Genomic DNA, 27131 nt, shown 5'->3' with positions numbered 1-27131 from the left:
ATGTATTTATAGGATAAACCTATAGTTTGTAAAATAAGCTGAATAAATATTTTTTATTGATGTATTTATTAGGATAAAACTCTTATTTTATAAAACAAACTAAATAAATATTTATTAGTATACATTTTTACATCAATAAAAATTTATTTATTAGGATAAAACTTTTATTTTATAAAATAAACTAAATAAACATTTTTATTGATGTATTTATTAGGATAAAACTCCTATTTTATAAAACAAACTAAATAAATATTTATTAGTATACATTTTTACATCAATAAAAATGTATTTATTAGGATAAAACTTTTATTTTATAAAACTAAATAAATATTTTTATCGATGTATTTGTTAGGATAAAACAATATTTTGAAAATAATCAGAATAAACATGTTTTCCATTGATGTAATACATTTTTATTGATGTATTTATTAGGACAAGAGCAATATTTAGAAAAATAAGTTGAATAAATAAGCTTTCAATTGAAGTATTTTTGTTAGGATAGAACAATATTTTGGAAATAAGCCGAACACATACATTTATTATTGATTTATTTATTAGGAAAGAACAATAATTAGAAGAAAGAAAAAAACAGAATAAATTTCTAAAGATTTATGTTTTATTAGAATATAAAATTATTTTGCTCTGGTTTCCCCCACAAGTCCAAAGACGTGTGTTATAGGATAATTGGATAAGGTAAATTGTCCGTAGTGTGTGTGTGTGTGTGTGTGTGAAAGAGTGTGTATGGGTGTTTCCCAGTGTTGGGTTGTGGATGGAAGGGCATCTGCTGTGTAAAACATATGCTGTTGGTGGCTCATTACGCTATGGCGACCCTTGATAAATAATGGGACTAAGCCGAAAAGAAAATAAATAAATGAATGAATATTTTGAAAATAGGCTGAATAAATAAGTTTTTATTGATGTGTTTTATTAGGATAGAACAATATTTTGAAAATAAACAGAAAAAACATGTTCCATTGATGTATTAGGATAGAACACTATTCCATTGATGTAATTAAACTATATTTTGTGAATAAGCTGAATAGGTTTTCCATTAATGTATATTTTATTAGGTTAAGAACAATATTTAAAAAAGAAGATGAATAAACATGTTTTCCATTGATGTATTTATTATAATAGAACAATATTTTGAAAATAAACCGAATAAATAAGTTTCCTATTGATGTGTGAACAATAATTTTTAAATAAGCAGCATAATTACGTTTTTATTGATGTTTTATTAATATATGAGCAATATTTTGAAAATAAGCTGAATAAATTAGCTTTCCATTAATTTACTTATTGGGATAAAATAATATTTTGAAAATAGGCTATAGAATTATGTTTTAATTGATGTATTTATTACAATAGAACAATATTTAGAAATTAAGTTAAGAATAAGTATGTTTACAATTGGTGTATTTAATAGGATAAGAGCAATATTTTAGAAATAAACAAAATAAATACGTTTCTATCCATGTATTTATTAGTATAGAACAATATTTGTAAAATAAGCAGAATAAATATTCTTCCTTTTGATGTATTTCTTAGGATAAAACAATATCTTAAAAATGAACTGAATAAATTAATTTTCAATAATTTATTTATAGGTTAAAAACTTATTTTGAAAATAGTCTGAATAAATGTGTTTTATTGGTGTATTTATTAATATAAGAACAATACTTAGAAAGTAAGTTGAATAAGTAGATTTTCCATTGATATATTTATTAGGATAAAACATTATTTAAAAAATAAGCTGTTTTCATTAAGATAAAACAATATTTTGAAAACAATAATTAACTAAATTAAATTATAAATTAAATAATTAGGTTTTATATATATATTTTATTTAATAGGATAAAACAATATTTTGAAAATAAGATGAATAAATAAAATCTTAATTAATGTATGTATTAAGATAAAACAATATTATGTAAATAAGCCATACGTTTCCATTGATGTATTTATTGGAATAGAATAATATTTTAAAAATCTAAAATCTAAAGGTGCTTAATGCACGTTACTGATCAAAAGTGGAGTCTTGATATATTTGCAGTAGGAAATTTACAAAATATCTTCATGGAACATGATCTTTATATCCTAATGCTTTTCAATATAATATAGAAATATATCATTTAGAGTGGACTAATACAGTGCATTTTTAAATATTGTCAGAAATTTACTCGTGCAAAGTAAACCTTTTCACTTATAACTACATTTGAATTCCTTATAGAGTAAATAACAACAAAAATCACAGAAAGAGTTCATTGATGTACTATTACTACTACCTTTCCCTTAAAATGCAGCGCAGTCATTCAGTTTCAGACTAATGTTGGTCTTGTTGCCCACAAAAGTGTTTCAAGCTCAAGTGTAACACAGGAAAGCAACATCGACATCCTGTGTGTGAAGACTGAGTGTGTCTGTGAAGCCGAAAATAGCAAATACTACGATTTACACACTTCTTATCTCATCTCCAGTTTAGCAAAAAAAAAAAAAGTGTCTATACCACAAAAAAAAAAAAAAAAGAGATGAAGATAATATATTTGGCGTGAAGCTCTTTTGTATTTACATTATCATTCATCCACCAACTAATCCAGCAAGTTTTTACGCAGCAGATGCCCCTCCAGCCGCAACCCATCTCTGAAAAACATCCACACCCACTCATACACTACGGACAATTTAGCTTACCCAATTCATCTGTACCGCATGTCTTTGGACTGTGGGGGAAACCGGAGCACCCAGAGGAAACCCAGGCGAACGCAGGGAGATCATGCAAACCTTACACAGAAACGCCAACTGACCCAGCCGAGGCTCGAACCAGCGACCTTCTTGCTGTAAGGTGACAGCCATTATATCATATATTTTACAAATCAAACGCTTGGTTGTGTTTACGAAGCAGAATTTTGCAGTTGTCAGGTAAAAGTGGAAGAAAAGCGTGCTTTAAACAACAACAATGAAGAAGTTAACAAAAAATACAAGCTCCGTCTATTACAAAATCATATCGGAATTGAAACCAGCTCATAGATTTGTCCTTAAAAATGCATTTAAAATGAGGAAGGAAAAAAAAAAAAGAGTTATATTTGTTATGAGAAAATCTGCAAGTCAAAGAACCATTTCATTTCATTCAGTTCAATAACTAATTTAAACTTAGCCTAGACATTTAATAATTGTCTTTATATACACTATCTTAGTCGACATGGGTTCTGAGAAGGGATGATTTTTTATTTGAAAGCACTGGCGCCCTCTAGTGGAAGCTAAATGCATTCACATTCTAAAAGACATCAGATCTTATATAGCAGTAAAACACTACGTTCACATATCTGAATAATATCAGGGCACCTCTCTCTCTCTCTCTCTCTCTCTCTCTCTCTCTCTCTCTCTCTCTCTCTCTCTCTATATATATATATATATATATATATATATATATATATCTCAATTTCTGTAAACTGATGATGTGGTCACTGTTGCTTGCTTGCTTAGGCTAAGTTTAAATGAAGTTGCTTTATCTGCTCGTCTGCACTGTCTGTTTTAACATTCTCTGTTGAGAAAAGGAGAAGTGCATCTTGATATTGATCACTTGTTTATTTGGCGGACATTAGTTATGCTCATCTTTTTGGAGTGCATAATTCAGTAAAACAGCTCTATACACACACTACCTGACAAAGGTCTTGTCGCCTGTCTAAGTTTTTAGAAACAAGAAATAATAACTTGACTTCTGGTTGATCATTTGGTATCAGAAGTGGCTAATATGAAAGGCAAAGGCCTCTAGGTTACACTTATTTTTCCAAAATAAAATACGATCATGCCTTGATTTTTAATTATTTCATTAAGACAATAAGGTCTGACTTTGCTTAGACAAAAGTCTTGTCACATAACAGAAATAATGTACAGTATAGAATATAAAGTCATGTTGCAGTGGAAGAAGAATTAATATTGTGTATGACTCCCATGAGCTTGGAGGACTGAATCCATACATCTCTGCAATGACTCAAATCACTTCTTAATAAAGTCATCTGGAATGACATAGCAAGCATTCTTGCAGGACTCCCAGAGTTCATCAAGATTCTTTGGATTCATCTTCAATGCCTCCTCCTTCATAATGTTCATTTCTGGTGATTGGGCTGGCCAATCTTAAAGCACCTTGACCTTCTTTGCTTTAAAGATCTTTGATGTGGAAGCTGAAGTTTGAGAAGGAGCGCTATCCTGCTGAAGAATTTGCCCTCTGCTGTGGTTTGTAATGTATTGGGCAGCACAAATGTCTTGATACCTCAGGCTGTTGATGTTGCCATACACTCTGCAGATCACTTGCACGACCCCATACCGACAGGTAACCCCAAACCATGATTTTTCCTTCACCAAACTTGACTTATTTCTATGTGAATCTTGGGTCCATGATTGAGATGCAGTTCAACAGGAAAAAAATCTATCTGCAGCCACTTTTCCAAACAATCAACTAGAAGTCAAGTTATTATTTGTTGCTCTTACATCTGGGATCAACGACAATACTTTTATCAGGTAGTGTATATAGATATACTTCGATATTTACATTTAGTAAACATATTTACACATATATATGGCCTTATATTACCCTATGAAATATACTGTGTGTTTGTTTTTGAAGTGAAACAATTTTATGAAGTGTGATTATAAAACACAGAATTAATCATTTTTACCATTAGAGGCTGGACATTTTCACACAGTGCTGCCACCCAACTGTTTAAACCCTCTATAAAGGTGCTTTTTTTTCAAAACAGGTCCACTTTAAAGGTCATTTTTAAATGGTGATAATTTATCATCGAAACAATAATAATTTTACTTTTAATAAAACCAGAAATATACCATCTCTCCACTGAAAGTGTGTTGATCAGTGTGTTAAATCCAAGTCTTTTTAGAACAGTTGATTTGCTTTGTAAAAAAAAAAAAAAAAAAAAAAAAAACACTACACAAACTTAAATCTTGCTTGATTCATTCGTTTCTTGATTATTACTGTGCAGCAGCTTTGGAACTTTCAGTTTTGTATAATTAGCTGGCTATATAAAAGACAACTTGTTCATGTTAATTCTCGCAAAAAAGAAACTAACCAACAACAAATGAACAAGACTATGCGACAAAGAAACTACTACTTAACTTCAAAAGAGAGTCTTAAATCTGCGTTTTGGTTTAATATAAATGAATAATTGTTTATTGATTATTTTCTCACTTCGCCGTTTGTGAATCACAAAGGCTTTCCTTCTGCCACGAACAAGAACAAAACACATTCAAACCAAAACAACAGCAACAGCACAGTCAGTCCTGCAGCAGCAGAGGGAGATATTAATGTTGATCATCCTTATAATAACACACACTGACAGCACGGTCTGTGTGTTTCACTACTCGAAGCACAATTTAACTTTACAAGCTATTCAGATCAATTTCTGCATGTGGAGAACTCAACTGAACCTGCTTACGTGTGTTTTGAATGATATCATCTCAAAATTACCAGAGAAAAACATTTGAAATGCAAATTTTTGTGCATTTTATTTGCATCCTGGTTTCGTTTTACTCTTTCCAAAAGCTGAAACCAGCATGCGGCACTTCATACTTTCAGGAAGTAAAAGAGTGTTGTTGTCTCTTTAAAGTTGGAAAAGCTAATTAAAGGGATAGTTCACATAAATATGAATGTTCACTCCTACCAACTCATCCTCAAGAGGCTCCAAACCATGATGAATTGATTTATTCCGCTAAGCAAATAAAAATAAGACACTTTGGAAAATGCTGGAAACCCACAACCATCGACCTCCATAGTCAGAAAAACAAATACTTCCAACATTCTTCAAAATATCTTCTGTTAAGGTTTGAAACATGTAAAGGATGACAACATTTTCAGTTTTGAGTGAACTATCCCTTTAAATGAGCCTCACACGCATGATGTTTTCTGAAAGTAAGCAAACATAGAACAGAAAGAGTGAAGCTAGTTTGTGTGTGTCTAGGTTTGGGGTCACTGTGGGAGCTGCAGGAGTGTCCCCTGTCCGGACGGGAGGTAGGTGACGTTACGAGCGCGGCTGAGCTGGAAAGCGATGTCCTCTGCCGCCTCCAGCTTCCTGAGCTCCACCAAACCGTCGCCAGCTTCAGCCAGGGAGTTAGCAATCAGCAGCGCAGCCTGAGAGTCTCCTTCGGCTGAGATGATGGCCGCCTGCTTCTGCTGCTCCGCCTGGCACACAAACACATTAAACAACATTAAAGCACACATCAAATCGAAACCACCCATACTGATTTTGTTAGCTCACATTTTGTGGTGAACAGTTCATCTGTGCACGTCATTTTCATGTCATGCTAATCTTTAAGTGAAATCTGAAAGTGCACTTCCTGTTTGTTTTTAGTTACATTTTCAGATCATGTCTGTCTGAAGTATTGGGCGTGGCTAACACAATTGACCACGCCTCTCCAACAATCAGTTGACAACAAACAGAAATGGTGAGCAGGGATCCGTTCTTCGTACCTCGCTTAAATGATCTAAGATGATTTGGCAGATCCTGGATCTTTTAATCTTGATAACTGATCTCTGGCTATTTTGATTTCCTTAAACAAGTTGGCGAATTAGATTAAAATGTCTGGATGAACTGATCTGAGATCGCTGCGTGTGTTGTGAAGGACAGATCTATTGATCCTCGAAATCATGATCAGCAATGCAACGATTGGCTGACGGCACAGCTGCGTAATGACATCATCTGATTAATATTAAATTATTCATGAATTACATAAAGTTAATAGGAAACAGTTTGTTAAATATGATACGCAAAAACGGTTTCTTAATCACTGGCAGAGCTGTGGTAAAAACTGGCTGTTTCTTTAAAGGGGGCGGAGCTGCTACATGCCCCACCCTCTTTTCATATTTATGTCAAACATCGCAAACATTTAAAGCACTTCATGGAACTTTTAATCAAAGTCATATTTGGCTCATGTTTATTTGTGGCTCCCACCTTCTCCACAACAAATCTGGCTCTCTCGGCCTCCTGCTGTGCGACCTGCTTCATCTCCACAGCCTCAGTGAACTCCTTGCCAAACGTCAGATGTGTCTGAGGAGAGAAAACATGAGGGTGAGACAAACCAGAAAGAATAAACCCATCAGCTGACGAGAAGAGAGGTGTTTTACCAGCGAGACGTCATCTAGAATGAGGCCGAAGGTGGAAGCTCTTTCTGTCAGATCCTCACTGACCTGTCTGGACACCAGCTCTCTCTGAGTGATCAGCTCACCCGCATCAAAACGGGCCTGCGCAAACGCACACGCACGCGCGCACACACACACACACACGCGCGCGCGCACACACACACACACACACACACACACACACACACACACACACACACACACACACACACACACATCACTAATCTAACTTCAGTTTCATGTTCTGTAGATCAACACTCTATTATTCACATTTTTATTCACAAGTCTGGAGTCTGGCTTTTCATGAGCATTTGGAAAAAGTCTCTTAAACACTGCTGTTGGGGATGTTTTAATCAACACTGGGTTGATTTTGATTAATAATTTGGCCACAATTTTCTCTGTGTTTCAGCAAACAGAATAATTTTTGGTGACAACTCTTATTTTGACACATATTTTGGGAAAATGCTTTGAAAGTTTTCAAAAATTCAACAATACACTCTGGGCAAATTGACTCCCCTTTCATTAGGTTCGTGGCTGTTTTTGCCCCATTGACTTTCATTATAATGACATTATTTGATTGCAAAGCCATGATGACAGCATATAATCAGGCATCTTTGCTTGTTGCTGGTTTTCCCTATTGGGAAATGGTACAATTTTAAACTTTTACTGTTGATCATCAGTTGTAGTTGAAGAATCCAGCTAAGAATCTGAGAATCCCTGTAGCAAACTTATGCGTGTCGTTTCAAGAAAACAACCATTAATTTGTGTTGTGTTTTATTTTAATTTGCTTTTATTCATTCATTTATTCTTCATTTAAATATTTTATTTAAATCATATGATCATTAGTAATTCATAATTATTATTATATAATTTTATTGATCATTAGTTAATGATTTGATTATTATTATTGATTATTATTTGTCATTTTATTATGTTTTAATATTTTATTATTGCCATTTTCCTATAACTATTGCATCATTATAATTTCCATTTTTCCATATTGTTATAATCTTATGACTGTATGGATTTAAGCGACACTTATTTTCATGAGTAAGTGAATTTTTCTATTTCAAGGTCTGTATTGTCTCTGGGACAATGTTGTAAAGCAGTAACTTTTCATTGCTGTTGCTTGTGGTATAATAACTCTTGTTGGATTTATCCTGGTCAGAGTCTGAGCATTGAATCATACACAACTAAGATTATTCAATAAACTCTGCTCTTTCTTTATCATCATTACTTCGTCTCCTGCTTCTGCTTCTCTCTGGTTTTCTCAGTCAAATCCTATATTGACAGGAGACGTCAATTCAGTTAAATACTGGTTAACAGGTTAGGGTAATGGAAACTCTGCTGACTTGTTATCCATATACATGGAGAAACTAACATTAGTTGACAAGATCTGGTGTCTGGGGCTGGATCGTATTTATCTGGCGTGGAGATGGTGGTCTAACATAGTCAATCCATCAAAAATCAAAACTTCATTATAAATGGAAGTCAATGGGGCAAAAACAGCCACCAACATAACAGAAGGGTAGTCAATTTGAACAGTACACATGGGTTAAGTCCAACAATGCAAGATTAGTTTGTTTATTAGCACATCAGCAACTTATGGCTATTTCATGGCAAAATCAACAGATTAAAGACACACTACATAACAATAACTTCAATAACAATTTCATTATTCAAATAGAGTTGATATTAAATAATTTTTTAAAAAGAATTTAAAAAAAAAATCACAATTTATATGAAAAATAACTAGATATGATTTAGAGCTCAATTTCAATAACTTAATGTAAAAAAAAAAAAAAAACTTTTTTTTTTTTTTTTAAACAAAGCGGAAACCCCATTATATTATACAACAATGATAACTTCCGATCGTCAACTAAAACCATACAAAATCAGGTTAGAAATGTCTTATTTCATAGTGGATATTAAATTCTTTTTTAATTTGATAGTTACTGCTGAACAACATTTTCACAATTTGTATTACTGCAGTTAAAAAATTTTATTACAAAAAAAATATGCAAAAAAAATCATGCTGCAATGCAACGGTTTGTCTACAAAGTGACATAACTTACTTGATAACTATAAAAGACTTTCTGACAGCTAAAGTCCCTGGGTTAAAAATGTCAAACACACAAATAAAAAGCGTAAGGATTTAAACAAAACATATTAAACAACATGTCTAAATCTAAAACAAAAATTAATAAAAGGTGAAACAATAAAAAGCATCTATGCCAGATCAAAATGGAAAAATGTATGAAGGTTGAGCAAGAAAAAAAACTGCATCTATCTGATCAAGAATAAAGTAAAAATTATAATATTGTAAAATATGTAATGTTTTCCTATGCATTAAATTACACTTTAAATCATATCAGTTAATATATGAATTAATATATTTTATGGATGAAGTTGAATTTATAAAAAAAAAATCCACTCTTCTGTCTCATGCAATCCTTCAGGGATCACTTATATATGCTGATTGTCAACACACATCAACAGTTACGCTCCTTAATATTTTGTGGAAACTGAGATATGATTTTAAAGTCTTCTTTGATGAACAGAAAATCTATTTAAATTGTTTTATAAGATGCTTTTATTTTTATTCATCTTCTTTAAAATTATTAATCTTTTGACTCTCAATTAATTTCTATACATCTTTAATGAATAAAAAACCCCTTTCTTTTAAAATCTGTTGCCGGTACCCACCACTACAGACTTCAGCACTTCAGTGGTGATGGAGGGCAGAACTCTCTCATCATAGTCCTCTCCGATACTGGTGAAAATGCGCGGCAGCTGTCCTGCAACCGGTCTGAACAGGATCCTCAGTGTGATGTTCACATTCTGCAAATCTGTCAAAGACAACGACAAACCATAAGCCAGTTTCCAATGTTTGATTAGTAAAGGTTAATGAAAACAAACTAAACATTTGAAAAATAACAATCATCATACTGACAAACAGATATTGGCTGTATCTGAAATATACCCTTATAGTGCGCTATTTAAGGGAGCAGCCATTTCTAGTGGTGCCCAAAACCATAGAAAAATGTTCTGAAGTGCACCATATCAATCCCACAATGCACCACAATAACAAGTCTACAACCCATGTACACTCAACAGCTAGAAAATACCCAAAATGCACCATGAGAGCCAAATGAATTTCAATGTCTGACCACAACTTGGCCTCCACAGTGGAATGGATGTAGGTTTCAAATTCTAATATTACTTAATTAAAATAACGATTATATACTTGACAGAAATTAAAATACTCTGTCTCATTACTAATAGGCTAAGTGTTAAAGAACTAAGTGTTATCACAGGGCCAGAACAAGAAGTTTAAAGACTAATCCATCTGAGGGATTTACCAACCAGCAAAGCACAAACAAGTGGACTATATTAGTGGACAGATGTAGGGAATAGTGCTTAAGGGGTGATTTAGGATAAAGCAATAGACAAACATAAGAGCAATCAGAAAAAGAGGATTGAAGTGAAGAGCTGAGCAGTTTGACGCACCTTTGCTACCGGTAATGACGGGTACGTTGCGTGGTCGAGACCTGCAGTCGAAGATGATTGGCTTCTGCACCCAGGGTATAAGGAAGTGTGTGCCTTCCCCAACAACAACATCCTGAACACCTCGAAACCTGTCAAAGATGACGGCCCTGTGTCCCGCATCCACTGCAATGTGAAACACAGGTCTGAACAACTGATATTATACACATTTGCAGTTCGGCCATAAATAACACATTTCAGTTACATAAAAGGTAAGTTAACCCGTAATAAAAAAATTCAACCATCATTTATTTATCTATCATACAGCTGTTGCAAGACCGTTTGAGGAGAATATACTGAAGAAAGCAGCAGGAACTCGCAACAATAGCTGGACAATAAGTCAATTTTATCTGTTAACTCAAATCTGTTGTTAACAACCATTTAGTTCAGGGGTCGGCAACCCAAAATGTTGAAAGAGCCATATTGGACCAAAAAAAACAAAAAACAAATATGTTTGGAGCCGCAAAAAATGTAAAGCCTTATATAAGCCTTATAATGAAGGAAACACATGCTGTATCTATAGTAGGTATATTAGCCTACTATAAAAATGAGTAAGTTGGCTACAAATACATAATGAGCCTTCATGATTAAATAGCCACTGAAATCAGGTTGTTGGTGTTTATTTCGTTGTCATTTAAACACTTCAGCACAGCCTCTGGTCTTTCAGTGATATTAATTTGATCATTTCTTCTTGCGGCCCATCAGAGTTCATGCATAAAAGCGCATTGAATATCGGTCACATCACAGGCAATTAAGTATGCGGGCACTGAATTAATGTCCTTGGTTTGCTGATCGGTGATGTTACCTGCCATTTTAATAGCCCTTTCCTTCACTGTCTTAGCGGAGAGAGCGGTATATCTTTAACTTTTTTGTATTATCTGGGTTTTGTTTTTGAAATCTGCAAATAGGTGTTCTAATATGTTGATGAATGACTCCTTTATGTAGTCACCATCTGTGAACGGTTTTCCATGCTTTATTATCTCCCGGTTTGTTTACAACAGCCACCTGCCCGGCATCTTGCCCTGCTGATAGAAACCTGTGTCGCAGGCTATGACGCAAATCTTCGTTGACAGAAATGTTGAAATTAAATATTAATTCTACACACTTTTACAGCATTTGAAAACGTTAAAAATGTTTGTCCTCCAATAGAAATCCTATTAAAACAAAAATATATACTAACCTTCCCCATCTTTTTGAACACTTTTGAAAAAACTTAAGGGAGCCACAAGGGCATCGCTAAAGAGCCGCATGTGGCTCTAGAGCCGCGGGTTGCTGACCCCTGATTTAGTTGAATGAAAGTCAGGTTTCAAACATGCAACGCTCCTCTATGACTCACCCCCACTGACAAAGCTCCAGAATTTTTTCCCATACATGAGCTCATTTGTCCTTTTTTGTCTGCTATGCCATTATAAATTGTGAAATAACCCATCTAGAAAGCTTTAAGACCAAGCAAAATCTGACGCAAGTGAAGCCATCTTTCACTACTGACCTACTGTACTGTTGTTAAATAGAGAAAATATTTACAAGTAACTTTTAATCTAAATCCTGGACCTTATTTTTGAAAGAGCAGAAAAATAAAAATACCAATAAAAAGGTGTTAAGCACCAAAAGTTCATTTTGAAGTCCCTGTGCATTTACTGTAGAAACACACAAACAACATAGCAGCGGGCAGAGAACTCATAGAGAAATGTTGTGCTTTATGAAATGAACAATAAAATAAATAAATAAATAAAACAGCCACACAAGCACACCTGCTAAAAAAACAAAACAGCATGATTTAGAGTTCTCAGTCACACACACACACACACACAGACAGACACACACAGACAGACACACACACAGACAGACACACACACACACACAGACACACACACACAGACACACACACACACACAGACAGACACACACGGGCTACATAAAGTGCAATTCGATAAATGTCATTTGATGAATGAAAAGTAAAATAAAAATTGACAAGCAAAATCTAGATGTTCCTCGACTTGGACAAAAAAATTTCCATGACTTTAAATATCTGAAATAAACATTTTAAAAATTAACTATTAAGATCCTTTTTTGCAGGATGAAAAATAAATATTGCTTTATAACTATTTTGAAACTGCCCCTTTTAGGCTTTGGTCCAAATTACGCCGCTTCTTTGTGACTGCCGCTTGAAATGTAAACTAGCTTTTGCTCTGTTCAAAGGCAGGTGGAGCTATAAATGTCAATGCGTCAGCATAGTGGCAGATTCATTAACAGTACTTAAGGAGATCTCTGTGAAAACTGAAAATGTGAAAGAAACGTCTCAGAAGAAGGCAGTCTAGGGAGAGTACAGTGTTCATTTGCGCATCTAAAACTTCACATTAATAGTGCCTTATAGTCACTGTCATTATCTTCAGCAGGTGAACACTCTAAAGCCGCCTTTCCACTGCACATCACATTCGAACACGACTGTCGGAATACTCCCTCTTGTGGCAGTCGCACAGAATTTTCAGTTTTGTCGTGCACCATGGGAGAGAAGATGTTCTCACAGCGTCAGAAATAAAGGAGTGCAAAAGCAAGAGCCTTTACTCTCTGTGTGTCCACCATGGTTGAATGAATGAATCAACACTAGAAACTCAGACCGCTAAAAATGTTGGCGGGAATGTGGAAACAAACAAAAAAAAAAAGTATTTTTATGACTCATTTATGAACAAAACATTTTTTTATATAGACTTTTTTCTGATTTAAGAAAAAAAAAAAATCCTATTTCTCATCTCGCACGCACAGACCTGCCTGGACAACACTGAACTACATCACATGCGGTCGGTCGTATACGGTGTAGTCGCAGGAGTTCAAATATTTCCAACAGCAGCTCTGCAGCTCATATCGGATCCAAATTTTCCACATACGGAGAGAATCTGAACTCTACGCAGCTCCAGGACTACTCTCCATTGGAAATTCAACGTCTTCCAGTCTTTCGCTTGTCGTGTGCAGTGGAAGGGCGACTTAATGGCGAATGGCTGCTTCTCACTCAGGGCTGTTTATGCTAATGAGGCAGAGATCGTCACTAATGGACGGGCTTTCCCCCTCTGATGACAGGTACAATGTCAATCAAAGTGTTCATGCAGACTGTTTTTTTATCAAGTCTGATTATAATACTATTAATAAAACTATTGGATAATAATATAATATAATAAATAACTATAATAAAACTATTGTTTTACCATTACAAGCTGGTTATATTCACACACGGTTGCCACACAACTGCATTTAAACCACTTAGAAAACTGATATATGCACAAATGACCCCCTTTAAAACTCATGATATTCACAAAAATTCCAAGACCCATGGGAACTCTAAATATAGCAATATAAAGTTGCAATATTGTGCATTCCTATGACCTATCGACAGCCTCAATGTGGATAAAATTAACAACAAATTTAATTTGTTGCGTGTAAGCCCTTTAAATTGACCTTATTAGACTACTTATAGGAATTAAATGCTTTAACCATTGCTGCCATTGTTTTACAAAACACATCAGTAGTTATTACAACTCACCATTGTACAGAGCAGAGTTAACAACACCTCCTCCAATGGCCAAGGCCAATCCCAGCTTCCCAATGGACTCAAAGAGCTTCGCCATGACAACAAAGTGACAGTCCTGCGGGGAAAACACATTCATCTTCAGTATTTCATCATGGGTGATCTCTTGTGCATATAGAGCCCTTGGGTAATCAAACCAATGCTAGCCGGTTTAGCCTTGACTCTGACAGTGACACTGACATCAATGTAACGTGCTAATCTGATCTCACTCTAACCGGTCACTGGAAAAATCACAAGTAAAACTGCACAATATACACATATATACACCACTTAAAAACAATTGCTATTACAATAACACATGTGGGACAGATCAACAGGCATTAAAACAATCCGCAGTAGTGAACTTCACTCATTTATTAGCCTGCTACACGCTAATGATGCAACTGTCTTGCAATAACGCCAACAAACACCCACACGTCGTGTTTATTTAACTTTCATACTGTCGCGTTATAATTACCGATGCTTTGTGAGTAAAACAAAAGCTTTAAGTTCACATTTAAATGTAAGTCTCCTAAAACGTGAGCACTTACCCGCTGCGCTGAATGATCACAGTGACCTCCACCGGAGCCTGCGCAAGAAACACATGAGCAGGTGGAGCTTGCGCATGCGCAGAACAGTGTCAACATGAGTTTCTCCGATTGGATAGAGAGACACAAACCGAACGCCCTCTTGAGTAAGGAGGATTATTATTGGCGTACATCTCACTTTGCTTTAGAACGAGGTGGGTTCACTGCAATGCAATATGTGGGCGTTCCTTATTTCATTTTGTAATAACTTTAATTTATGTACTGTTATTGATACTTAAATGTCTTATGCTCAAGTTTATATCATGTTCTTTATTCATTTTTTCTTCTGTCTTTCTCTCTCGTATTTTTTTCATTGACAATGTAATTCATATTGCGTATTGTAAACAAATATCGCTACAAACTTGTCATGTGGGCGTTCTTTCGACTGCTTAAAGCTATAGTCCAACCACGTTCAAATACTGAAAATAAGTTTTCAACATCGTTTAACACCTGTAACCATTGACTTCCATAGGAAAAACCAATAGTATGGAAGTCAATGGTTACCAGTTTCCAACATTTTTCAAAATAACTTATTTTGTGTTCAAAGAACGAAACACATTCATTTATTTTCTTTAGCTTAGACCCTTTAAGGGTTGCCACAGCAGAATGAACGCCAACTTATCCAGCATATGTTTTACACAGTGGATGCCCTTCCAGCTGCAATCCATCACTGGGAAACACCCATACATACTCATTCACCTATACCACGTTTTTGGGAGAAACTGGACCACCAAGGAGAAACCCACACCGACACGGGGAGAACATGCAAACTCCACACAGAAACGCCAACTGACCCAGCCAAGGCTCGAACCAGCAACCTTCTTGCTGTGAGGCAAATGTGCTACCCACTGCGCCACCGTGCAGTGAGCTTTTATTATTATTTTTATTTCATTGCTGTTGAAAGTGAGAGTGGTATAAAATTGCTACATTTTTCTACTGCACTTCCTGTACAGAGGCTTTACTACTAGTGTACCACATGCTGTATGAAAACAGAAAAGGACGTTTATTTATATAGCACTAATACCCCAAGATCATCAAGCATATCAAGACTCTTTGGATTCATCTTCAATGCCTCCTCCTCCATATTACCCCAGACATGCTCAATAATGTTCATCTCTGGTGACTGGGCTGGCCAATTCAGGAGCACCTTGACCTTCTTTGCTTTCAGGATCTTTGATGTGGAGGCTGAAGTATGAGAAGGAGCGCTATCCTGTTGAACAATTTGCCTTCTCCTGTGGTTGGTAATGTAACGAGCAGCACAAATGTCTTGATACCTCAGGCTGTTGATGTTGCCATCCATCTCTTGCATGCCTCCACACTGAATGTAACCAAACCATGATTTTTTCTTAACCAAACTTGACTGATTTCTATGAGAATCGTGGGTCTTTGTGGGTTCCAGTAGGTCTTCTGCAGTGTTTGTGATGATTGGGATGCAGCTCAACAGATGATTCATCTGAAAAACTACCTTCTGCCACTTTTCCAAATGATCAACTAAAAGTCAACCAAATAAATTATGTGTTGCTTTTACAACTGGGATCAATGACAAGACTTTTGTGAGGTAGTGTAGGCCTATGCTAATTAACCGCAGATTAACTATCTTTATATATAATAATAACTTTAATTAAGTAATATCTCTAAAAGTTAAAGTTATTAGTAACTAATAAAGTTAGCGCACCTAATAAACTTTTCTGATTTTGATTGTAATGCATCAAAGCCATCAAGTTACTTCTAATTGTGGTAAAAGCCACTGTAATACAGTGTATACAAGTTGAACATGGTATGTAGGTGAACCAAGTAGCCTATCTGAACATGGTGAACGACCCCTTTAAATTATAATGCTACTTCAAAACAAGGAAACATGTAGACATGCTATTATCCAGAATATGACTGTACACCCCCTACTACAGTAAGGCATGTGATGCAGTGATTACGGGAAATCCTACTTCAACCAGACATCTACACCCTCCTCCTCTTTTCCAGGACGACACACCCACCAGAAGCGAGTTATTATAACGCACTGCGCAGGCTTTATGCAGTGCAGCTGTCTGTAAACTGACGGACACAAGCCCGCAGTTTTAAGGACGCATTCTTCTGAATCGGTAAGTCTCGATTATTTGTTTATTTGGCATTTGTCGGATCACGTTATAACTTTGAGCTATTTTAGGACAACTTAGTTATAGTTAGCTAGCTGTGAATGTCTGCGAATGAGTCATGATGATGATGATGATGATGCGCGAATGAAACTTTATAGCAAAAGTAAACAAACGAATTACTAAATGACATTAGTTCAGGATTCATTCTCCGAATAAAATGTCGTACAGCATGATTGTGATCTTCATCACAATCAAATCAAATAAACAGCTCCTCAGTAATTGAAGCGCTTTACTGTTCTGCCACGGTTACCTCAGGCTGTTATTTATTTAGGCTGTATCGTGGTGTTCCTGTATTTACAACAGATCGTGAAAAGGCAATTCTTGGATTTCCGCGTTCATCGCCGTTCACTATCGTGTTTTACGATTGGTTCACCTGGCCACAGACGTCACAGAGCACGGAAGATTTAATCAATTGATCGATGTTTGTTTTTATGGGTGTTGCTGAGAGATTGAACTTCTAACATGCAGCTTTACATACCATACACTAAATATACCAGGTCTTACAGAAATGAAGATACGTTGATGCTTTTCCCAAATGTAGCCATAGTTAATAGTTAATTAAACAAATTGTTGTTATGTTTATTTGGTCATTTTTGTCAGATACTGTCTTAAGATGGTAAATGCATTTGGTAAATGCCATTAAAATGTCTCAGTGGTATACAGTAGACTTTTAAATAAATTAATTAACTAATTATGCTATGATATTTTATTTTTTATTCCGTATAAATGTATATATATATATATATATATATATATATATATATATATATATATATATATATATATATATATACATATATATATATATATATATATATATATATATATATATATATATATACATATATATATATATATATATATATATATATATACATATATATATATATATATATATATATATATATACATATATATATATATATATATATATACATATATATATATATATATATATATATATACATATATATATATATATATATATACATATATATATATATATATACATATATATATATATATATATATATATATATATATATATATATATATATATATATGTGTGTATATATATATATATATATATATATATATATACATATATATATATATATATATATATATATATATATGTGTGTATATACATATATATATATATATATATATATGTATATATATATATATATATATATATATATATATATATATATGTATATGTATATGTATATGTATATGTATGTATATATATATATATATATATATATATATATATATATATATATATATATATATATATATATATATATATATATCAGGGTGTCCACAAGGTCTTAAAATGTCTCAAATCTCAAAAACTAAATTTAGGCCTTAAAAAGTCTTACATTGACCTTAATATTGTGTTGTAGGTCTTAAAATCTTATGATTAAATTATGTTAATCATGTCTTAAGTTTCCTACTGTTTGTCCAAGTACAGCGAATCAATCACTGATTAACCATCTTAAAGCTATACTTGTTTTTATTTAAGATATACAAGTCACAACAGCTGTTAGACATGTTTACAGCAAATTCTCCTAATTAAATTCCTTAAGCAGGGAAAGAGTACTAAAGCAACATATCCCTTAACATAATCTTCCATTAATATAAAAACTATTTACTGAAGTAACTGGGCCAAATCCTTAGTGTTTAGCCCTGTATAAGTCAAAAATTACATTCATAATGGAAACCTGCAGAAACCCTGATATATATTCATTCATTCATTCATTCATTCATTCATTCATTCATTCATCCATTCATTCATTTTCTTTTCGGCTTAGTACCTTTATTAATCAGGGGTCGCCACAGTGGAATGAACCGTCATATATATATATATATATATATATATATATATATATATATATATATATATATATATATATATATATATATATATATATATATATATATATTTCTTTCTAAATTTCAATAGAATAGATTTTCCTAAATTAGTTAAGTGGTAGATTGATCTTGTTATATCTAATGCAAAAAGATTAGGGCTCCGCCAATTGACATGAATAATAAGATACACTACGGGTCAAAAGTTTGGGGTCAGCAGGATTTTTCAATGTTTTAAAATAAGCTTATCCTGCCCACCAAGGCTGCATTTATTTAATCAAAATACAGTTCAAATTGTAAAATTGTGAATGTTATTGCACTGTAAAATTACTGTTCAAAAGTAGTTTATAATTTAGTTTAAAGTTATTTTAAGATGAATTTTCAGCTTCATTTCTGCAGTCTTCAGAGACTGAAAGTAAAAATCACTCTAATAATAATAATAATAAAAAAATAATAATAATAATTATTATTATTATTAATGCTAATAGTAATAAAATCAATAATGACTGGAGTAATAACTATATTATTTAAAATTATATTGTTATTTAAAATTGTCATTAATTTTAAACAATTTTTTACATTTAATAAATGCCACCTTGACGAACAGAATAATTTTAATAATAAGAATTGATGAACAGAATAATAACCCCAAACTTTTGAGCGGTAGTCTATATTTTTTTTTCCATAAAAATAAAGCAGTGATGTCCATTATAATGCATAAAGAGTCTAAAATATTTATCATGAGATTACCCTTCTTTAATGAGCCATTAGATAACATTGCATCACTTTATTTGCGAACTTCATTCTTACCTGATATCTTTATTTTAAGGAGTGTTGATAGTGTTGTGCAACATTTTAAAAAAAGGGTGTAGGAATTGTGTGGGTGTTCGTAAAAAGAGCCTTGAATGACACAGACAACGTTGCAGCCTAAAACCAATCGCTTCCAATTGATCAAATCAGGAACTAATCAACATATAATCAGCTATAATCTCAGTATTGGAAGACCACAAGCTAAACTGTCATCTCGACACAGCATTGTTATCATGAAATAGCCCTAAAGAGATAAGAAGCTGAGGTGTGTTCACTCATTAAACTTGCTGATGTTAACATTATGGACTTTTTTGTGCATAATACAAACTGGCATACACTGCTAAGGCGCTGTAAGTCTGTAGAGCAAATACAAACTCTCATAAACGTTTAGTGTTAGTAACACATGATCCCCCATATAGAAATACGACACATGGAAATATATGTAAATTACATATATGACATAGAATTTTTCTATTTGTTTGCAAATGATGTTTGACAGAGGAAGGAATTTTTCACAGTATATCCAATAATATTTTTTCTTCTGAAGAAAGTCTTATTTGTTTTATTTAGGCTAGAATAAAAGCAGCGTCTAATTTAAAAAAAAAACATTTTAAGGTCAAAATTATTAGCCCCCTTAAGCAATATATTTTTCAGTTGCCTACAGAACAAACTATTGTTATACAATGACTTGCCTAATTACCCTAACGTGCCTAATAACCTTGTTAAGTCTGAAAGAGTCATCATTTAATGCATTTTGCTCACTAATCTGCATGTTTCTGAATTAGGCTGTGTGACGAATGCCCGTAGGAAGAAACATGGACGCTGATCACCTGCTCGGAGCCTCAATCATCAGGATCCCACCTCACCACTACATCCATGTCCTGGATCAGAACACCAATATTGCACGGGTGGAGATCGGCCCTCTCACCTACATACGTCAGGACAATGAGAGGTAATCTGAAAGACTGCAGGTTTACTACTGCATTGTGTAATAGCCCTTGAAATACAGGTTCTTACTGGTCTTAGCATTTACGGTTGATCTGTGTAGATTTTCACTCCATTTGGATGGCACTATTATATTGTCTTTGGGCCATTTGTTCATTAGTATATCCTGTTTTCTTTGTTGCCGGGATACATTGTGTAGTCAAGAATCTAGAATCCAAGCAACAGTTGATATGAAGGATTTATGAATGGTGTTCAGGTCAATGTTGAATGTTTCATATATTTACTTTTAGTATCTGAGACTGATGCAGATTTTTCAGTTTGTTGTTTTTTCTTAACAAAAAATCTTCCCTAAAAAGGCAAGAGATCAACACTTTATAGTGTGGAGCTGAGAAAAATGCCTTTTTTTTTCAACATTTATAGTTGTCCGTCCAAATTATTTACAGGTAGGAGGCTGGAATTTGAAATTTATAATGGTCCACATGATAAAGGAGGTCCCAAATATCCCAAAAATATCAATTAGATGTATTCAACAGGTGGCACGGTGGCTCAGTGCTTACCACTGTCACCTCACATCAAGGAGCACACCGGTTCGAGTCTTGGCTGGACCAGTTGGTACTTCTTTGTAGAGTTTGCATGTTCTCCCCGTGTTGGTGTGGGTTTCTTCTGGGTGCTCTGGATTTCCCCACAGTCCAAAGACATTTGCTGTAGGTGAATTGGGTAAAACAAAATATTGGCCTTGACGTGTAAAAGTGTGTGTGAGAATGTGAGATTACATGGGTGTTTCCCAGTACTGGGTTGCAGCTGGCAGGGCATCCGCTGCATAAAACATATGTCGGAATAGTTGGTGGTTTATTCCACTGTGGTGACCCCTGATAAATAGGGGACTAAGTCTAAGGAAAATTATTGAATATTTTCAACCATAAAAAATGTAAAACTGATTAAAGATATATTTATTATATCAAAACCACATTAAAGAGTAATATTATGAGACAGTATTATAATTTAAATTCACCGTTTTGTAGTTTAATTCACTTTAAAATATAGTTTAAATGTGATGTTAATTTGAATTCATTTCAGAAATCATTCTAACATGCTACTTTAACCAAAGATCAAAGGTCAAAAAACGTTTCCGCTTACTTTCTAAAACAGTTAAATATTTTGTCGAGAAAAATGATTTTACTCAGGATTATTTGAAGAATAGACTGCTAAAAGCCATTTACAGAATTGATTTAAAACTCCAGTTTTATAGTATACAGTAGGCAATAATGGGAAAACAATAAATGAAAATATGCAATCTTGTTCCTGAGTATTGAAATTAATGATATTTCTTGCAATTTAAACATTTTTCCTGGAGAAATGTTATTTTATTAACTATTTTTAAAAATCATTTACTTGTGTAATGATCAAAATAAAATAAGGAGATAATACCTATTTTTATGATCTATTTAAATCTAATTGACAAAAAAAATCAAAGTGCAATTAGATTTTAAACACTATATGAACGAGTGAAAAGCAGATGTTCTGACTATTTATTGTAATTTTCCCCTCTCATCTTGACATCATTAATATTTATCTTCAGCTCTCTGTACTAAGGCTCTAGGTTTACATTCGGTCTCAAACTAGACTAGCCAATAGCACAATAGCATATATATATAAATATAAATATACTTAGGCCTCGTCTGCTTGGTCAAATTTGGATAACCTATACATGTAACGCATAAATGCTTGGCACATAAAATAAATGTAACAAATCTCCACTCAGAGATACAGATATTGCAAATATATATTATCGCAATAACAGTAATGTATCAATCCATTTTGGGACTTCTGATTAGTTTCATTCAAACAACAACAACTAAAAACCCATCTCTTCCGCTATAGCACTTGGGCACATACTAATGAATAATTAAATAAATAAACAAATAAATAAAATAAATTCCACCTCCTTACTACAGCTCTGATTGTTCTGAGCACTAAGCAGTTTCTTTGTATAAATAGCAGTTCTTGTGTATATTGCTTCTTCATGTTGAATCACTTAATGCCTCTTTATTTGTAAGTCACTTAGGGCAAATTACAAAATGTAAATGCACTGTAAAAATCACAATGCAGTCGATTTGTGTTGGAACCACATGAAGGAATTAAGTTTACTTATGTTTGATCCACTTAAATGTGTAAAAAATAATAAAAAAAATTAAGTTTTCCCCCGTAAAACTCAAGAACTGTGTTTCAGCTCAATTTAAACAAGTAGTTTGAGGAAACAGTAGATGTTTTTTGAGTGTGTATATTGTATAGCACTAGTATTCACATCAAAAAAATAAATGTGCTGGTCTTAATGTATTGTGTTTGCTCACTTGTATCACTCATTTTCTCCCAGAGTTCTGTTTGCCCCTGTCCGGATGATGATGGTGCCACCCAGGCACTACTGTGTTGTGCTCAACCCTGCGGTTCGTGATGATGAGGGCCAGGTTCAGTTTGATGGGTCAGGTCAGGTCAAGCTCAGACACGCAGACCTGGAGATCCGCCTGGCCCAGGACCCGTTCCCTCTCTACCCTGGAGAAGAGATTCAGAAGGTATGATGTTAGTGTGTCTGTTTGAGAAACATGTTTGCAGCGCAGCTTTGTGGCTGAAGAGCTCAGACTTGCGGGCAGTTTCAACAGGTTGTGGTTTCAGTCAGGAGTTTTTAGAATTTTCCACTTTAAGTAGATCACATGAAGCAGGTAATGCTCTCTTCTGTCTTTAACCCCATAAGGTACACATAATATCAAAACAAAATGATTTTTTTGCACATTGCTAGTTTTGCTGTGTTTATCTGTGCGTGTCACAAAAAAAAAGTTTGCTCTTGTAAGCTAAAATTGAAATATGAAAATGCACTTGCTGTTTGTTTTCAGATTGCCTCTGTCTGAGGTAGTGGACGTGGCTAATATACTAAACCACAGCCCTCCAACTGTCAGTTAAGACAACAAATATAAATGGTGGGGAGGATGTGTCTTTTAGCTCGCAGTAGAAAAAACAAGCCACGCCCACTGTTTTCATCATAAACCATATATTAACTTAAAAAAACCCCAAAAAAATCAAGTTTCTATATTTGCCGACTGATTTTGGATGGACGTTACTATCATTACTCTGTGAATTTGTACATCAGAGTCTTACAGTATGTGCTGTTTACACCAGTGTGTATTTGTTTGAACATGGCGTTTTAGAATGGAAATGCTTCTGAAAATGTTTTTTTTTCTTTTCTTTTGCGATTCAGAAAAATCATCTCCGTCCACACTATACATACTAGTGAAATGACATTAGTGTAAATATCAGCTTTAAAGCAGGTTCAGGCCATTACTTTGCTTTAGTAAAATTCAGAAAATTTGGTAAAAACCTCTGTTAGGCTGCATGAGAAGTGAACGAGATAACATTTATTGCACAATACATATTTGAAACCTTCATTTCACAGTGTAAACAGAAATCAATCATCTGAAAACAATATTAACTTAAATATTCACATTAAATAAAAAAATTATATTAACTTTAATTCAAGTTTTTATGTTTGTTGACTGATTTTTGCTAGTCATTACTATAATAAATCTGTAAGTTTTGCAGCAAAATTACACATCAGAGGCTCATGTGCGCATTTACACCAGTGTGTATTTGTTTAAAAAAGGTGTTTTAGAATAAAAACGCTCCTACAGACTCGTGTTTTTTATTTATTTTTTTTTTTATTTAGAAAAATCATCTAAATTGAATGTTGTGACTATTCGCACATACTGGTCATATGCACTTTTTGTCGGCATCTGTATTAGTAATCTAATTGTTGTGTAATGGTCATAAGAATCAGGGAACGTTATGTATATAGTAGTGCAGAAGACCAGTAAGAGAGTGATTGTGGATGGCCATGCCTCTATTTTCAAAAGTCTGCATTTTACTCCATCTACACTGAAACAAAGCATTTTTAAACTAAATGGGGTCTTCAGCATTTTTAAAATGCTCTATTTTGGCAGGTCAAAGGTGTGGAAGTAGTGTGGATTCCAGACGTAAACATAAAAAATGTACACATTTTAAGACGTAATTACTTTAGTGAAAACAACACCTTTAATGTTGGTTCAGGCCTTTAATTTGATTCCGTAAACTCCTGAAAAATTGGTAGCATTGTAGGATAGTTCTCACATCCGGAATTTTGTGTCTTTGTTAGAGGGTAGATTCAATAAAACACAAAAAAAAAAACACCAAACTGCCTGTATAACTTTTGAATTTGATGTCTACTTTATGAATATTGTAAAAAGCATGATAAAATAATGACATTCATATCTCTCAAACCATAAATGTTTAGAGGAGATGCCCTTATATTGTCACCAATGGAGTCTAGTGAGCACCTGATGGTAATTTTTGGTACTGCACCCAAACAACCTCTGACTTTTTTTTGAGATATAAATTTAAAATATGGAATATAATAGTTCACATGAATCCAAAATCAAGCAAAAAGTGCTTCAGGGGCAATTAGTGTGTCGTTGGTAAGGGATTTATAAAGATAAACAAGTCCAAGGCACTCAATAAGTGAAAACATTACAAAGCCTTTATCAACATGTTTACAAAATTAAACCTAGGCATTTCGTAGGCAAGCTTTGCTCAAATGTGTAGGTGTGGTGCACAAAAACTAGTGTTTTTCGAGTGCCTTGGACTTATGATTTTGTCGTTTACAATAGTACACATATTTGACTTGGGTCGAGGCAGTGGCGCAGTAGGTAGTACTGTCGCCACACAGCAAGAAGGTCGCTGGTTCGAACCTCGGCTCAGTTGGCGTTCTGTGTGGAGTTTGCATGTTCTCCCTGCCTTCGCATGGGTTTTCTCCGGGTGCTCCGGTTTCCCCAACAGTCCAAAGACATGCGGTACAGGTGAATTGGGTGGGCTAAATTGTCCATAGTGTATGAGTGTATATGTGTAAATGTGTGTGTGGATGTTTCCCAGAGATGGGTTGCGGCTGGAAGGGCATCCGCTGCGTAAAAACTTGCTGGATAAGTTGGCGGTTCATTCCGCTGTGGCGACCCCGGATTAATAAAGGGACTAAGCAGACAAGAAAACGAATGAATGAATGAACATATTTGACTTTAATTTTGTAGCATTTCTAAAGTAATTTCTAAGTTTGATAATTTTTTTTTTTTTACATATTTTCTATTTAAACTTTTTGGATTTTTACACTATAAATATTGTAAATCTTACAAGTGTCTTCTATAAAATGAGACCAATCTTAGATCTGTGCACCAAAGCATTCATGATTTACAGCAATTTAAAATGGATGTCATTTTATGTCTGGACTCATAAAGTGCGACAGACAGTTATTATCTTCATTATTTGGCGTAGTTGTATAATTATTACCTACATTTTCTTATTGTTATATATTGTGTCTTTCTGTGTCCTGACAGGATGTGACGCCGCTGCAGATTGTGTATCCTGACACAGCGCTGCGTCTGCAGGCCCTGCTGGACTTTGAGGAGGAGGGAGGAGAGAAGAGAGTTGCTGGGGACGAGTGGCTGTTTGAGGGACCAGGTGACACTAACTAGCTTTAGCTTTAACCTGGACTAATGTACCTGCTCAAAGCAAACAACAGTTTAAAATGACGAAGTATTAGGGGGAAATTAAATGTCATAAAGTTGTACCTCATGATACATTGCAACAGTACAATGAAAACCCCTGTGTGTGTCTGTTTGTGTGGTGGACATGAAAGAGGAAGTTTTTTTTATTATGCTTGGAAGTCATTCAGAACGGGCAGTGAGAAATAAAATATATTGCGGGATTTAATGGTGTTAAACAGGAACTAGAAAAATAGCCGTTACATGATAGAATTAAGCAATTTATGATTGATAGACTAATACGGAAGATGAAAAGAAAAAGTTTTTACATGTAGAAAGATGAGGTATATTTTGGAATACAATATATAAATTAAATAATTGGAGTTATTCAATTATGAAACGATGAAAACACAAAATGAGTACACTGAAAAAAGCAATTAGTTGACTTTACCTAAAAAACCTGAGTAAACCCTTTGTTTTAAAATTAAGTAGTTGACCATACTTTTTAAAAAAGTGAGTTGACCTGTTAAAATTATAAGTAAACTTGTTCTTAAAATTCTTACAATTATTGTGTAAATTAACTACATTCACCGGCCACTTTATTAGGTACACCTGTCCATCTGCTTGTTTACAAAAATTTATAATCAGCCAATCAGATGGCAGCAAGTCAATGCATTTAAGCATGTAGACATGGTAAAGACGACCTGCTGCAGTTCAACCTGAGCATCAGAATGAGGAAGAAAGTGATGTAAGTGATTTTGAGCGTGGCATGGTTGTTGGTGTCAGACGGGCTGGTTTGAGTATTTTAGAAACTGCTGCTCTACTGGGATTTTCACACACAATCATTTCTAGGGTTTACAGAGGATGGTCCGAAAAAGCGAAAATATCCAGTGAGCGGCAGTTTTGTGGGCGCAAATGCCTTGTTAATGCCAGAGGTCAGAGGAGAATGGCCAGACT

At 34.1% G+C, this 27131-nt stretch overlaps 2 protein-coding genes across 7 annotated transcripts in view; one reads left to right on the top strand and one right to left on the bottom strand.

Moving 5' to 3' along the window:
* Positions 1-5150: 5150 nt before the first annotated feature.
* Positions 5151-23171, bottom strand: phb1 (prohibitin 1). 2 transcript variants are annotated; one of them, XM_087242110.1, is made up of 7 exons: positions 22971-23171; positions 14226-14328; positions 10655-10816; positions 9851-9993; positions 7130-7246; positions 6957-7052; positions 5151-6187 (listed from the first exon to the last, which is right to left on the bottom strand). In XM_087242110.1, the coding sequence occupies exons 2-7, from the start codon at positions 14308-14310 to the stop codon at positions 5975-5977; spliced, it is 816 nt and encodes a 271-aa protein (XP_087098236.1). In that variant the 5' UTR covers positions 14311-14328; positions 22971-23171; the 3' UTR covers positions 5151-5974.
* The window catches only part of mvp (major vault protein), a 238613-nt gene continuing 228352 nt past the window's right edge, over positions 16871-27131 (top strand). For all 5 annotated transcript variants that reach the window (XR_015479603.1, XR_015479604.1, XR_015479602.1 and 2 more), the window contains 4 exon segments: positions 16871-16935; positions 20460-20626; positions 22994-23189; positions 26028-26151. Coding sequence is in view for 2 of the 5 variants with exons in the window: in XM_087242307.1 (XP_087098433.1) it covers positions 20472-20626; positions 22994-23189; positions 26028-26151 (475 nt within the window). In the remaining 3 variants the exon portion in view is untranslated.

The sequence above is a fragment of the Danio rerio genome, chromosome 3 (assembly GCF_052040795.2).
Source record: "Danio rerio strain M-AB ecotype USA chromosome 3, GRCz13ab, whole genome shotgun sequence".
NCBI lineage: Eukaryota > Metazoa > Chordata > Actinopteri > Cypriniformes > Danionidae > Danio > Danio rerio.
Note: the sequence above shows the minus strand (reverse complement) of the source record. Positions and strands in the feature narration are given on the sequence as shown.

Coding starts and splice junctions, on each gene's coding strand:
- phb1 (XM_087242110.1), bottom strand. CDS start 14,310: ATGGCGAAGCTCTTTGAGTCCATTGGGAAGCTGGGATTGGCCTTGGCC. Junction 9,994..10,654: donor CGTCATTACCGGTAGCAAAG/GTGCGTCAAACT, acceptor TGTCTTTGACAG/ATTTGCAGAATGTGAACATC. Junction 6,188..6,956: donor CCAGATTTGTTGTGGAGAAG/GTGGGAGCCACA, acceptor TTTGTGTGCCAG/GCGGAGCAGCAGAAGCAGGC.